This window comes from Polyodon spathula, chromosome 10 (genome assembly GCF_017654505.1).
Source record: "Polyodon spathula isolate WHYD16114869_AA chromosome 10, ASM1765450v1, whole genome shotgun sequence".
Lineage (NCBI taxonomy): Eukaryota > Metazoa > Chordata > Actinopteri > Acipenseriformes > Polyodontidae > Polyodon > Polyodon spathula.
In genome coordinates this window covers 17495159-17509447 of record NC_054543.1, presented here as the reverse complement: position 1 = coordinate 17509447, position 14289 = coordinate 17495159, and the positions used below count along the sequence as shown (strand labels likewise).

The 14289-nt window shown below is 36.0% G+C and overlaps 1 protein-coding gene across 1 annotated transcript in view; it reads right to left on the bottom strand.

Annotated features, from left to right (window-relative positions):
- Window positions 1–4495: 4495 nt before the first annotated feature.
- LOC121321605 (heparan sulfate glucosamine 3-O-sulfotransferase 1-like) overlaps window positions 4496–14289 on the bottom strand; it is a 43737-nt gene continuing 33943 nt past the window's right edge. Inside the window, exon 2 of the mRNA XM_041260611.1 lies at window positions 4496–5930. Coding sequence (XP_041116545.1) covers window positions 4836–5780 — 945 coding nt within the window. The 5' untranslated portion in view covers window positions 5781–5930 and the 3' untranslated portion in view covers window positions 4496–4835. The remainder of the gene's footprint in view (window positions 5931–14289) is intronic.

Here is a 14289-nt window from a genome sequence, read left to right as displayed (position 1 = left end):
TAATAATAATAATAATAATAATAATAATAATAATAATATAGTTCCTTTTATAGTGGACCACCATCACAAAGCATTTTACAGGACATTAGACTAGGGTGTGTGAACTATGCATCAGTTGCAGAGCCGCTTACAACAACGTCTCACCCGAAATACGGAGCACAAGGAGGATAAGTAACTTGCTCAGGGTAATACATTGAGCAACACGTAACTTGCTCAGGGTAACACATTGAGTCAATGGTTGAACTGGGATTTGTACCGAGGACCTACTGGTTACAAGCCTGTTTCTTTTATCACTGAACCACACAGCCTCCTACATACCAAATTTGCTAAGAAAACATGTGGTCAAAAATAATTTCAGTTACCACATATGCAAATAAACACCCAAAGAAACCTCTAACCCCTTAAAATGTTTTGGTCCTGAACTGACTCCTGTGCTTCATGGAGACTGGATATAGTTAATGGACTAACACTGAACTCTGATTCATTTTTAACACATGTACTGGAGTTTGTCCTTAAGGCTTAGACTTTTATCCTCATTTGTTTATTTTTACATTTTATATTTCGTGATTTATCAATTAGACATAACATCTGACAGAGTGGGAATTGGGGCTACAGTGAGTTCCCTCGAAGACAAGGTCAAATATCCAGCAGCTAAAGCCTGTTGAGGAAGATAATGTCATTGTGAACTGAAAAAATATGGTGTGTACTGTATATGAGGACATTGTTTTGTTACCTGAGGATCATGACCTTTCTTCATGGAACCCGATTGCATAAAAACGTGTGGTGTATAAAATGATCAGTTTGTCTGTTTTACCTTCCCTAAGTGAGCATTGTTGATGCTATTGTTGTCTGCTTACATTTGTGTGTGTCTCGTGTGCTTCTGTCCTTGTCTCCTGTACAGCACCATCATTCTTTGACTCAAAAGCATGCCTCTTTGTTTATTTTGTGAATTACACTTCTGTTTTCTACCTTTTGTAGAGGTCTTCAGAGAGATTGATTGCCTGACTGCCCCATTTTTCTAACCTCTCTAAAATGTAGCTCTTGGCTGCATTCCCGATCCTCTCATTATGTACTCTGACAGCATGTTCAATTGCACCAGAATTCTCAACACCATTAAGCCCTTGAAGCCTGGGTCCATTGCTTACATTTTAGAATATCTCTCTGAGCTTATGTATCGACCCAAATTACTCCTGGGAGCCATGTCACAGAACAGTAAGTATTTGTAAAATAAAATAAAATAAAATAAAAGACCAGAACCACAGCTTTAAAAAGAGAAAAATAAACTCACCCGAGCACAGTTTTGCTCACCCAGGAGGGTCAAAAGAACTAATAATCTCACAATCTCTTAATTCAGTATGTTCTTGTTATAAAACAAAAGTTTAATACAAGACTCAAATGGAGCATGCACTAATTTTTTTTTACAATCACTTCAAACGGACTGAACATAATGACGATGGAGTTGACAACACCACTAACCTGTCAAAATAATGATTTAAACAAAATCTGCTGAACTCAATATAGTACTAGGTATTGGATTGACTGCAACAGTGTACATATACATTGTGCAACACATCACATATGTGCTACTTTATTTTATATTCATAGTATTCAACAGAGTACAGCAATGTATTTGCATGTAAGCCTTCTAATCATGCTTCTATTTAAGTGATGGAGTGGAAATCACGTGTATGATTAAATGTAGGTTATAACAACCAAAGTGATATTATCAGAAGCTTGTTCCAATTGACTCCAATATTAATCGAGCTATGACATTTCGATGCAGTTAAAACAAGCCTGGGTGACATTAGAGACATATTTTCGATAGAGAAATAAAATGGTAACAACAAACTCCTAACTTCAAATTAATAGAGGACTATGTTCTTTATTGTTGGTTTTAAACTAGTGTTCCCTCCTTGAACATAGGACTTTGACTTTGTACTTCAAAATATGGCCCAATGTCACAGGACAGTGAAGGTATTAGACCAGTGGTGGTTACTCCTGAAGACAGGTTTCTAAGCTGCACAGAGTTGGCAAGTCGCTGAAGGTCATTTTAAAGGAAACATTTAGTATTGAAGAGCTCATCATTTTTCTTCCCAGCCCTGAAAGATAAGTTTCTCTCTGGCATAAAATAAAAACAAAACCAAAACCAAACAAAATGAAGACCTTGAATCTATTGGCATGAATGTGTTTTCTGTTCAAGGTTTTCATTTTCTGGAGAAAGAAAAAAATTAAATTTTATATATATACAAGAATTGATGCTGTTTTGAAGGCAAAGGGTGGTCACACCAAATATTGATTTGATGTAAATTTTTCTTCTGTTCACTCACTTTGCATTTTGTTAATTGATAAATATAAACTATTAACATGTCTATTTTTTAAAGCATTCTTACTTTACAGCATTTTTTCACACCTGTCTAAAACTTTTGCACAGTACTGTATATATAATTTACTATATATTTTTTTCTTAACTAACACAGTTCATGATCACTTACCTTAATGTCATGGGTTCAGTAATTAATTAGTATGAATGAGGAAACTAGTATTAATAGGAAAAAAAAAACTGCAGTATTTGCAAACATTCACTGACTTTGGTTTGTGTCTGCCTATAGCAAAATGCCCTCCCCTGTGTATATTTTCTGTTATATGTTGTGTGTTAATGTTGGTGTATAGTCATTGGTACACAGGATATAAACGGGTCTGTGTAACACAAGTGTTTAAATGTATATTTGTATTTAGGCACAATGATTGCACAGCACTTCACATGCAAGTAAAAAGTAGTAATATGTGAGCACGGGGAATTGCACTTTATTAGTTCACGTGCAGTTGTACCGCGACTCCAATTGAATGATTGATTAGCAGTCGAGTCTCGGTACAGCTGCATAAAAGCAACATGTTTTCACATACTCTGGGTTGTGTGTTCGGTGAGTGGAGAACAGGATTGGAGAAGGAGGTATGTATAAGTAAATATCTGCTCACCGTGTTTTGTATAGTCCGTTTTGTTTGTCTCTTTTGTTTTGGCGAATGTGTTGTGTCCTGTGTGTTTTTGTTTGTTACAATGATTTATTTTCTGTCTGTTCTGTTCACTCATTAAATGCTGAGCGAAGCCATTCACTCAGCTCCACCAAACTCCACCTCTCTCTGTCATTTATTTCCTGGCTCTGGTCTGACACCACCCACTCCGGCCGTCTTTGTGACACTGTCACACAGATAATTCCCCCCCCCCCCCCCCCCCCCCCCCCCCCACAGGTGCCTGGTATAGATTTTTACTGTCTTTTGTTTCTCCTCTGTGATAATGTATTGAAGGGGTTATATGAAATTATTCCATAATTCGTAGCTGCTTTGCACTATGTATGTCTTAAAAGTGTCATTTTTTCATAAAAAGAAACAGACATATTGTCTCTTTTAAACAAATGATGTGTGCCACCATATTAGTTTAAGGAAAGCTCTATACCAAATTCCCTTTCTTTGTTGTCACTACCCTTGTAAACGTTCACTATAGTAAACGCATAACAAAGTGTAATATACAGTAAAGAACAGATAAGCATTACAAAGACTGGCAGGGTATGAAAGAAAATGGCAAACCAGGTTAAACTGTGGTAAATGCATAATATAGTCATAGGGAAAGTATGTAAAAACTTTGAAAATACTACACACAAATAATGTGGTAAACTTTTAGAAATGTAACCAAACATCTGCATACCCCAATGATTTTTTTTTATAAGTAGCACTTTGATTGCTAGAATTTTCTTTCTGGGATCTAAATTGAAAATACATGAAGGATTCACTCAGATAACTCAGCAGGAGGCAGATCTCTCCCAAATAGGAAAATGGGAGAACGGAAAAACACAGCACAAAAACATTTTCATGTAAGGTCAGATTGTCTATAATTGAAAAATAATGCATTTATAATTCTATGAAGATAAAACTGTGATACTGGATCTTTAACTTAATAACAACCAAAACACTCACAATAACGATTATGTTCTCCTTCTGGTTCAGTGTTAATCATACAAAGGAACTGATCACCTTGCTACACCCCCTTATGTATCGTCAATCATGCCCCCTTGGTTAACGATTGCAACTGCTCCTCCAGTCCGAGGCTGCCACATCCCTTCCCTTCCGGCTTGATGCCTTGGTGTACCGTAGCTCCGCCCCCTTTCTAGATGGCTGACCCACTTAACCCTGGGAATGAATGGTCTGGCCATCCAGTCCAGGGCACTCGGTTCCCTTTACACAATAATTAAATTGGTAAGCTTGACCAATATTGTCTTTCACATCTCATTCCTGTCACATTTTTTTTTACATTTGAATTTGACACCAAACAGTTATCTGAAGCAAATTTGCACACCCTTGCCTTAATTCAGATATATTCCAAAATTAACACAATTTGTTTCTCTTATAGCTCACTGATTTGAAAACTGAAAACATGATTGCAGACCAACACTGTACATTTAAAGCAATACCATTTATTTAAGAACAAGTATTAGAGAGACAAAAAAAGTTGTATACAGTTTCACAAAGTCATATGCAAATAGCTGCATCTTTACATACAGTACAGTAGTACACTTGGTTAATGATCAAGCATTTTTTCCCCTTTTGTTTTTTTTTTATTTTATCCTATATTTATATATTAATTTATCTGAAGACACTAGAGTTGTATAAAGGCAACTTCTAAGATAATCAAAAGCAGTTAAATCCTTTATTAATTTGTCATTTATAAAGTCCTTTTCACTTGTCGACATTGTTAAATAAGCAAGTTATTATTTGGACTGGAGTGTCAAAAATAGTCCTGTCCACAAGTGAGTGAGAATGAGGGACAGAGAATCATCCGTATTTTAATGCCAGTCAAATGAACGATTGACCATTCTATAAAAGTTCTGGTTGTGGTCTTTGAAGTAGGCTTGGAGCTGCTCCAGCACGGTACTGTTCACCATAGGATGGGGACGACCTTTGGACTCATGCAAACATCTCTCCCGCCCATCACTCCGGATGCAGTAAAACCCCTTGGTTTGATTGAAGTAGAAGTTTGAAGACATTATCCTGGGGCGCAGATTGAGGAACTTTTCCACTTTTTGTAATTCTGGTAGCGGGTCTCTAATCAGGGTGTCCCCATCTACAATATGAATTTGGTCCAAGGGGAAATATTTCAGCCAGTTCTCCATATGGACATCATAGAGACTCCTCTGAATCGCCTTGTATTTTGTGTTCAGCGCCCCGTTCCGAATCACAATCTCTTCAATTACCTGGACAGGTTTCTGATTTTCCAATCGGTTGTAATAGACCTGTGTGTAGTCAGATATTACTCTTTCTGTGGGATCCCTCAGAATCAGCAGAAGTTTTATGGAGCTGTTCATCTTGTGAATCCTCTCCGGGGACAGGGATGAAGTGAAGTAGCCTGGTGTCTTCTCCACTGTGATTTGGTTTTCGTAAGAAAAAGGCATCAGGTTCTTGTACCATTCGAATCCTTTCATGTAGTTCTCATCCCAGTCAAAGAAATGAACCTCGGTGGTGGCCACTACAATCTCAGGATGGATGTCCAACATTTCTAGCAAGGCTCTGGTCCCTCCTTTGCGAACCCCAATGATAATACTTTGAGGTATTCTTCGGTTTGTCCCTGGAGGTTGGACCTGTGGGGAGTAGTTCTCAGTTTCATTAGTGAGTAATCCCACTTGCAGTTTCAGGGAGTCTAATAGCACTCCTTTTCCCTGCTGAGAATATTCTTTAGGAGCGCCATGTGTCACAACCGCAAGGAAGAAAGCCGAAACCAATAGGTAGGCCATGAGGAAAAAACACAAAAAAGTAAAAGGGTTTTAAATGAGGGAAGTTTCCACTGCAATGCTGAGGTCAAACCATCTGAGCAGGAAATCCAGAGCTAGTATCTGATGGAACGTTTGGGAAAGTTGATTATCGGGTGCCAGTTTGAAGTACATCTGTCAGGAACAAAGAAGTGAAAATTAATTAAATTCATTTTACTCAATTGCATTTTGATTTTGCTTTAAAATAATGGACAATGTTCAACTTATAAGTACCCAAATCCAAGGAATATGACAGTAAACCCTTTATCCCTAAAGTGGACTCTGTGAGGAATGCTCTGAGATGGAAGAATAAGGCAATGCACTACCAACATTGGTCACCAGAGACACTGTAGAGAGTGGCTATAAATTGGACTGCAATAATAGCTGAATACGAGGAATTGCTCCCATGCTTGGGATACAATGAAAAAAACAGCAGAATCCTTTCGCTTAGTTCTCCTAGTGAACCTTGGTGGTTGTCTTTACCATCCTTGGGTGAGTGTCTGTCATATCTTTGCAGAGTCCAAAGAGAATGTTAAAAACAGTTTCAATGGAAACATATGAGGGTTACATTGAATAACTACAGAAATGTCCTCAAGGACCATAACATCCTCCTTCCCATAGGCTACTGTTGCTACATACCAAGCTGTGTATACCTCCAACATCCCTATAAAAATACATGTGAAACTGTAGGTGTGTACTATGACAGAACCTCTACATATACATATGAATCAAAATGTGTTGTCATTTAAAACTACAGTGGTAACAGATCACACCATGGGTACCAGCCAATTGGTATGGTACAGAGAGGTTTAGGAACCATATACAGTAAGACCCCTAAGGAAACTTAGTCACGTTTTATTTTAAGGGACATTTTTTAGTTTATTAACTGTTAACAAACATTGTTAATTTTTAGCTAAGGGTTAGGGTTAGGGGTAGGGTTAATCAAAACCTGATTTAATTTTCTAAACATTATTACAATAAGAATTTTAACCAATTTCAAGCATATGATTGACTGGGTATTAACTAGTCATAGGGCTCTGGTGTTCGATTGATCATCCATAAGGTTGTGGTGTTTGCAGTTTTAGCTGGCCTATTATATATTATTAACCAACAGTTAACAGAAAATAAATAATGTACATTAACATGTTATTAGTTGTTTGTTACCAGTTAATAAACTACAAAACTGTCCCTTAAAATTCAGCGTGACCTGAAACTTTACTGTAATATCTAATATTACATGTAGTTTTCTATACCAAGATTTCAGTTGTATAATTCAAATAAAATCTACAGTAGAGGCCACCTGTCATATAATGTACATAGACAGAATTCAATAGGCTACAATTGCATTGATAATTTCTTGGTAGTAACATTACACTTCGTGCAAATAACGGTATATCATTTTAGCAATACAACAAGCGTTCCATAAGGTTACAAATGGTTAAAACGAGTGAATAAATCTCCTTCATAACCACAAGTAAAGAAAAGGTAAAATATTTTCATAGCTACAAATATTGAATTATCTAGGTAGTCTGTAAGAAATTAACTCTGGTCTTGTAACCTGTCCTTCTCTGTATCGTCAGCCGCGTTCTGTTAAATTTCTGTTTCAAGGTGAGTTATATACTGTTTCGTTAATCAAAACCCTCCTTTTCCAAGTGCAAATTAACTCCTGATAAATTATGGCAATTATCACGGATTATAATTTAAATTTCCACTCAAACGAAAGAAACAGTCGCAAGAAGCACTGCTTGTTAAGCTATTAGCATTATTTCATAAATCAACATAATTTCGGAAATCAAATTAGGACAATTATTTAATAACAAGATAGGCATAATGACCACTTGAAAATGCCAAAATCAATGCTACATAATTATTTCCTGATTAACACAGGTTATCATTTATGACCTTTTGAAAATCCTGCCCTTTACCTCTCGTTTAACACTGAAAAGCAGCCAGCTGTTTGGTTTAGCTTTAGAAAAATAAACGAGGCCCTTTCATTCTCAGATATATCATTATCTTCATATTACTGAATTCCATTTAAACTTTAAAAAACTAAGTAAAATTTTAATTTATATATATATATATATATATATATATTATATATTATATATATATATATATATATAATACTTTTCGTAAAGTTAGGTACAATAAAAAATTTTATATATATATATATATAATATATTACTATATATCTATATATATATATATATAATATATATATATAAATACATAATGTATTATGTATTAACTGAATTTTACTGAAAAAATCTGAATAAAACTAATTTGAAAATAAAATGAACCTACACATTTGTTGTAACCTGTCCTTGGAAATATATGTTCATAGGTGAAAATGTAATTCGAATGCAGGACAGTAATTGGGTTACAGTTAGCTGGATTTAGTTTTCAGGAATCATTTAAAACAAGTTGAGAAACCAAATTGCACAGGCCTAGACGGTTACTTTTATGTAGCGAGACAACATCTTGAAGTCATCCTTCCCCTCATTTATAATGACAGGGTTCATTAAGAACCTAACAACAAAAAGAGAATAGATTTTTGCGTCCCAGGAACCCAAATCTATGGAGTTCCTAGTTTAGATGCCACATGCTGTAAATCACGACTCTTGACAGATGCAACCTAAAAAAAAAATATACCATTTTAAAATCCTCACATCTGTTCATTATTGTGAAGGTTATATTTCCAATTCTGAAGGGTCACAATGGGACTACAGCTCTGTTAATGGCGCACCAATACTGATAAAAGCAACATTCACAAGCTCACAGAGTATGAACCTGATAATATCTCACTATATATCACAAACAGTATGGGTGCATTACCTAGTTTTTTTTATTTTTGGAAGCAGAACAAGTAAAATCCTGATAAATTGCATTGCACAGCACTTTCAACCATATTCATGTGAAGATTCTTTTTTTTTTTTTTTTTTTTAAGTATGTGTTCATGCATTAGATGCATGAAACATACCATTAGCCAACACCAGAACAGTTTCATGAATATCAGACTTTATTGATTCCATCAAAACATGGAATGAATAAAATCTCACATTTAAATTACCCATAAATTTGGTAAATACAAGACCTGTTACACTGTAATAAAATGGCACTTTTTTTAAATCAGTGCCCCCTCTGATTCCACACAAAAACCTCTTTACACCCAGCAGAAGATGTTGACAAGCTACTGGTCCCTGGAGAACGAAGGCCAGTCCTGAATGTGTCTTTTTGAGGTTACTAACAAATTGGCCAGTAGCATTGTCAAGTTGTTTGTTTTTTTGACATTGACTATTGGAACTGTCTGGCACCATTCATTCTTTTAATCATCTTCATCTTGAGAAAGGAAGCAGATAATGGACAAGCAAAAAGGCCTTCTCCAACTAAAGAAATAAATTAATGCTTCTCAATATTGAAGCAACATCACTGAGAATGATTGCAAACAATATTAAAAATCTTTAAAAAATCCAAACATTAAAATGGAGTTATCCTCTGACCCCACAAATATTCTTTGTCATATTTTCAGAAAAATATAAGGATTTACTTTTCTGGTTCTTGCAGTACCATATTTCACCAATTCACTTGGGAACATCAGGTTGCAACATGTCAAATTCCATAAAGGGCTGGTGTTTGGTTTTGCATGCATGGACAACAAGCAATGTGTTTTAATACTCAAAGGCAAAGCTCTTGGGTCTTGTTACTGCAAGGAAAGCTTAGATTTCTGAAAAAAATGCTGCATATTAAAGTGATAGATTATGGTAGAAGTACTACTCTTGCAAGTAAATAATGTACAAACCTGCTACCAAGACCACACAGTATTATCTGACACCAACAAAAACAACAGCAAGGCTTCCAGAGCCAGTTGTCTTTAGGCCGGTAGCCAATAACAGCTTTGGCCTCTACATCTGCCGTCGCTTTCTGTTTAAAGACACAACTTTATTTCTTATGTCTCACTGTTTAACTCAACAGCAATGCACTTAATTATGTTTACTGATTCTTTAAGCCCTTGTAATATTTTCTTCAAAGCTCAAACCACCCCACTGTTTGTCACACGACGAAGCAGGTTAAAAGGGCACTTTGATGATCACAGCTGCCTTGGTATGCATTACGGGCCAGTATTTTTATTTATTTATTTTCTGTTAAATAGAATCTCAGATTTACAGTTTCCTACATGATGCGGCTCTGTATATTTAATGTAATTAGGTTGCTTTTAAGTTTTCTTTTAAGTTTGTTTTTTTCTTTTACATTTATTGCCAACAAAGAGCAACCAGATGAATACTGGGGCTTAAATGAATGCACTATGAAGAGCACTTGAGGGAATTTCATGTATATAGGACAGAAGGTAGGAGACTCTTCCTTATACAAAGTTTTGAGATCAATCAGTAACTTGGAACCGGACGCGCACTGATAGGACAAAAGGTCTCTTCTTCTTCTTAAGTTGTTCTAATTTTCTTAAGTTGTTAATAGAAATTATTAAAACATTAAATTATGGACTGATATTAATAACCTATTTAAGGCCGGGACCAAATCAAAACTTTAACAACCTGCTAATCCCACGTAACAAAACTGTATTTAATAGCATTTTCTTTTCTTTTTTTTGTTTTTGGAAGTATCTTATTTCTTCTCCTCATGAAAAGAAAATCCTATTAAATACAGTTTTGTTACGTGGGATTCGTGGGTTGTCCAAGTTTTGATTTGGTCCCAGCCTTAGACTGCTGTTGGTCTATTTAACAGTAGGCTTGAACATTTTAATGCATATACAATTGTATTTAACCCAATAAGCAACCTTTAATAAATGTAATAACCTAAACAGTGATGGATCTAACACTTTAACTCCATTTTAATCCTGCTGGTGTTTTCCCCTAGGAGTTAATTATACACCCCCTTTTATTAACAGTTTTTAAATACACACTACCTAGCTACTTTATTAGGACCTGTTTACCCTATTGGATTGGGCATCACTCTGTATTACAGATGGAAATTAGACTGCTATAGTGATCCCTGCAGCACTTTAAAGCTGTGGGAGCAACATAATTGCAAACAGCCAACCAGAAATGGGGACAGGCAAAGATCTAACAGCATTTGAAAATGGCATGGCAGTGGGTGCACATCAAGCAGGTGCCGCAGTAGGGAGCACAGTCATGGTGGCAGGGCTATCAGCAAGAGCAAAACAAAGGGACAGTGGTTGCCAAGAGAGACAGTTGTGGCCACAAAAGGTTAGTGACAGACAGACAGAAAAGACTAGAGAGGTTTGTTAAGTCTGAAATATTAACATCAAGGCTGTGATCAAAGGAAACGGTGGGCCAACCTGATATTAAGTACTGGTCCTAATAAAGTGGTCAGGAGTGTATATAAAATATAGGTCAGAGACAGCAGGGGTAAATTTCACCTTTAAAAAGAAGATCTCCCTTCAACAGCTATCCAGGGTTCAGGCCCTGTGAATGTATTCATTTAAATGCAGAAGCTAGAGAACGATCCATTGTTAGGGTAATGTTGGATGCTCTACTTTAGAATGGTAAAATAAAAAGATATTAGCAAAATGTCCAGGTTACGCATTTCATTATTCAAAAGACAACTGAAGTCAATTTTCATGGAAAGCATTTATACAACTATTTTGCTTGAACAGCACATTTTTTTAAATATGTACCTCAATTATGCTGCCTTTTTCTCTTAAATGCATTTACATCAGATAAGCTTTATGGAAAATGATGAAAGCTCCCAGCCCCATTGCTCCTAGAAATCACAATATAATGGAAAAATAAACACACTTAAATAACAGTATTTTAACTAGCTTTTAGCACCCCCTGATGGACAGATATTCAAATTTGACTATTTTGACCATTTACACAATGGTGTCATATTCAGTACCAATAGACTTGTGACATGGTGACTGGTCCCAGTTACTATTTAGAAGCTAGCCTCTCTAGGATTACAAAATGTATTGTGTAGGTTTTGACAAGGATAGGGTTTACCCTGTAAGGTAAATTGATGCATACTTTCCCTCTAATTGGGCAGGCCAATCAAACACGTGAAAATGTGTGTGTGTGTGTGTGTGTGTGTGTGTGTGTGTGTGTGTGTGTGTGTGTGTGTGTGGGTAGGAAGCCTGACCTAAGTAGAGAATGAAAAACATATGCATAATGTGGTCAGTTTAAATTGACTAATTTATTGCCAATTTAACCTGGCTGCATGTATAAAAGCCCAGGGCTGACTGAGCATGGTATAGCCTCAAAATGTTTATTTCCAAGGTTGCTTTTGTTTTGCATTTTGCTTGAAATGTAAGTTTATTTGTTTCTTATATAATAACAAGTGTGCGTCCCGTCCCTAGATGCATTAATAGTTCCTGTATGACCATCAGTTAGTCTGTCACAGGGCTCATACTTTCAAAGATTTTATATAAATAAATTTTAAATTTGAAAGACTATGCCAAGAAGCCTGTACCTTCTCCAATGATGGACAAAAAGACACAGAAAAGCCACAAGACAAGGTATAGGACAAAGGAATTCCACAGTAGAATGGCTCAAAACTCCATTTCAAGAGTATCAAAATGAAGTAGAGAATTAAAGCCCTAGTTCAGACGATTTCCGATAGCTCAAACTATGTGGCGGCGACGGTGATATCAGTAAAATATAGAATATTTGAATAAATAGAATAGAATATAGAATAAATGCCTCGAAGCATCTGCATCAATACACACAAAATCTGATGTACAGAGGAATTCAAAAAGACTGGATAATTAAGTACAGCTTTGCCTTCAATTATCCAGATTATTAAGTGAAACCTTGAGAACCATTGCTTTAATATGCATAGTTAATCTCATCTTTGTAACTACCCATGCAGATTTCTATAGTATATTTGCAGTTACATTTGATTCATTTACATCTCCTCAAATACTTCTCTTTCGTTTTAGTTGCTTGGCAGATATATGTATGGAATCAAGAGCCATTGCTAGTAAGCAGCTAATCCCCAGTTTTGTTGTTTTGTTGGAAATACACATCTGTGCACTAAATGGTGCTGGCACTTACTAATATAAAGACAATTGGCTGATCTAGCCTATATTAAATATTTCTATGGCAGGTCACTAGCAGCTTCTACACTACTTGTCAAAGACCCTTAACACATAATAAAGGTATTTGCAATAGGAACAACATGGGAATTTTGCAAACACAAGGGAACAATTAAAAAACTAATAATGTTTTATTTTCTCTGACTGCCATTGCTTTGCCACACTATCTCTATGCTTTGCTAAGCTTTTTTTATAAGGAGAATAAGCCCTGTGTGTTTTAGCTATCTAGAGCAAACCAGGATTATAATGTTGGTTGTAATACCATAAGGAAAAGGGCAGACATATAAGGAGGGTCCTCATTACTGTGCACTACATTCATCTACAAGCTTAATATTTCTAAGAAACTGCGTGATTGAAATTGTATAAAATCAACAGACTATAACCAATTGCAATCTAAGTCTAAAGAAGGCTAGAAATGGGGAAAGCCATATCCTGCATGCTGGTACATACCGATTAAAATCCCCTCTGCTTTTTTTGCTTGGACAGAATCCTATCCTATCCAGTCAGAACCTCTCATGCTTCACGCCGTCCTGCCTTACTGAGACTGTCGGGAAATGAAATGGACACTCTGCCCAGCACAGAAAACACTGGGGAGACAATAAAAAATGATAAAGGGGCCTTGTTTCCACAAACTTCATCAGGCAAGGTTATGTGGTTTAACGGAGGCTTCTATTCCATCACATTTTACAATCTAACAAGGTTTCATGCGGAAGTTACTGATCACAAATGTCACAGGTTTTATCTCTAAGTACATGTGTCGTAACTTAATTGATATTCTAATTAAATTATACAAATTCACTTATTGTCAAACCAATATTAGCAGTTCGTATAACTCATTAACCCACTGCCTGGTAATATATATATATATATCCTTTTCAGAAATCAATGCACTGACCCACGCATTAATTGAACACCAAGGTCTGCACCTACCAAGCTTGTTGGCTTTGTACAGGAGATGAGAGAGAGCAGGAGATGGGGGTGTGGAAACAGACAGGCTGTGCACAAAGGAGAAGACAATGCCCCAGCCAAGGAAGAAAAAAGACAAGGTAAACCCTTTTCAATCAGGCTGATTAAAAAAATGATTGCTGGGTTTGTTTCTAAAGCTAAATCTTAAGTGATAGGATTATAGTAACATTGTTCTTTTTGTAGGATTATAGTTTCTGGCATATAAAGATTAAAAACATTGGATTAGACATGCTAACATCTGGAAGAGGAAACTAATCAATGATGTTTTTACATTCCACCTCTCAAGAGAAAATGAGAAGTACATTATATATCAACAATATTATACATCATGTCAGCTAGCCAAACGTCGTTGCGGTTAAAATAGATGCCTTTGAATGTTTACTATGTTTTCTTGTTTCAGTGTATGTCACAAGGCAAGGGCTGTTGTGGCTGTGCATATAATACACTACAGCTGTGTTGTGT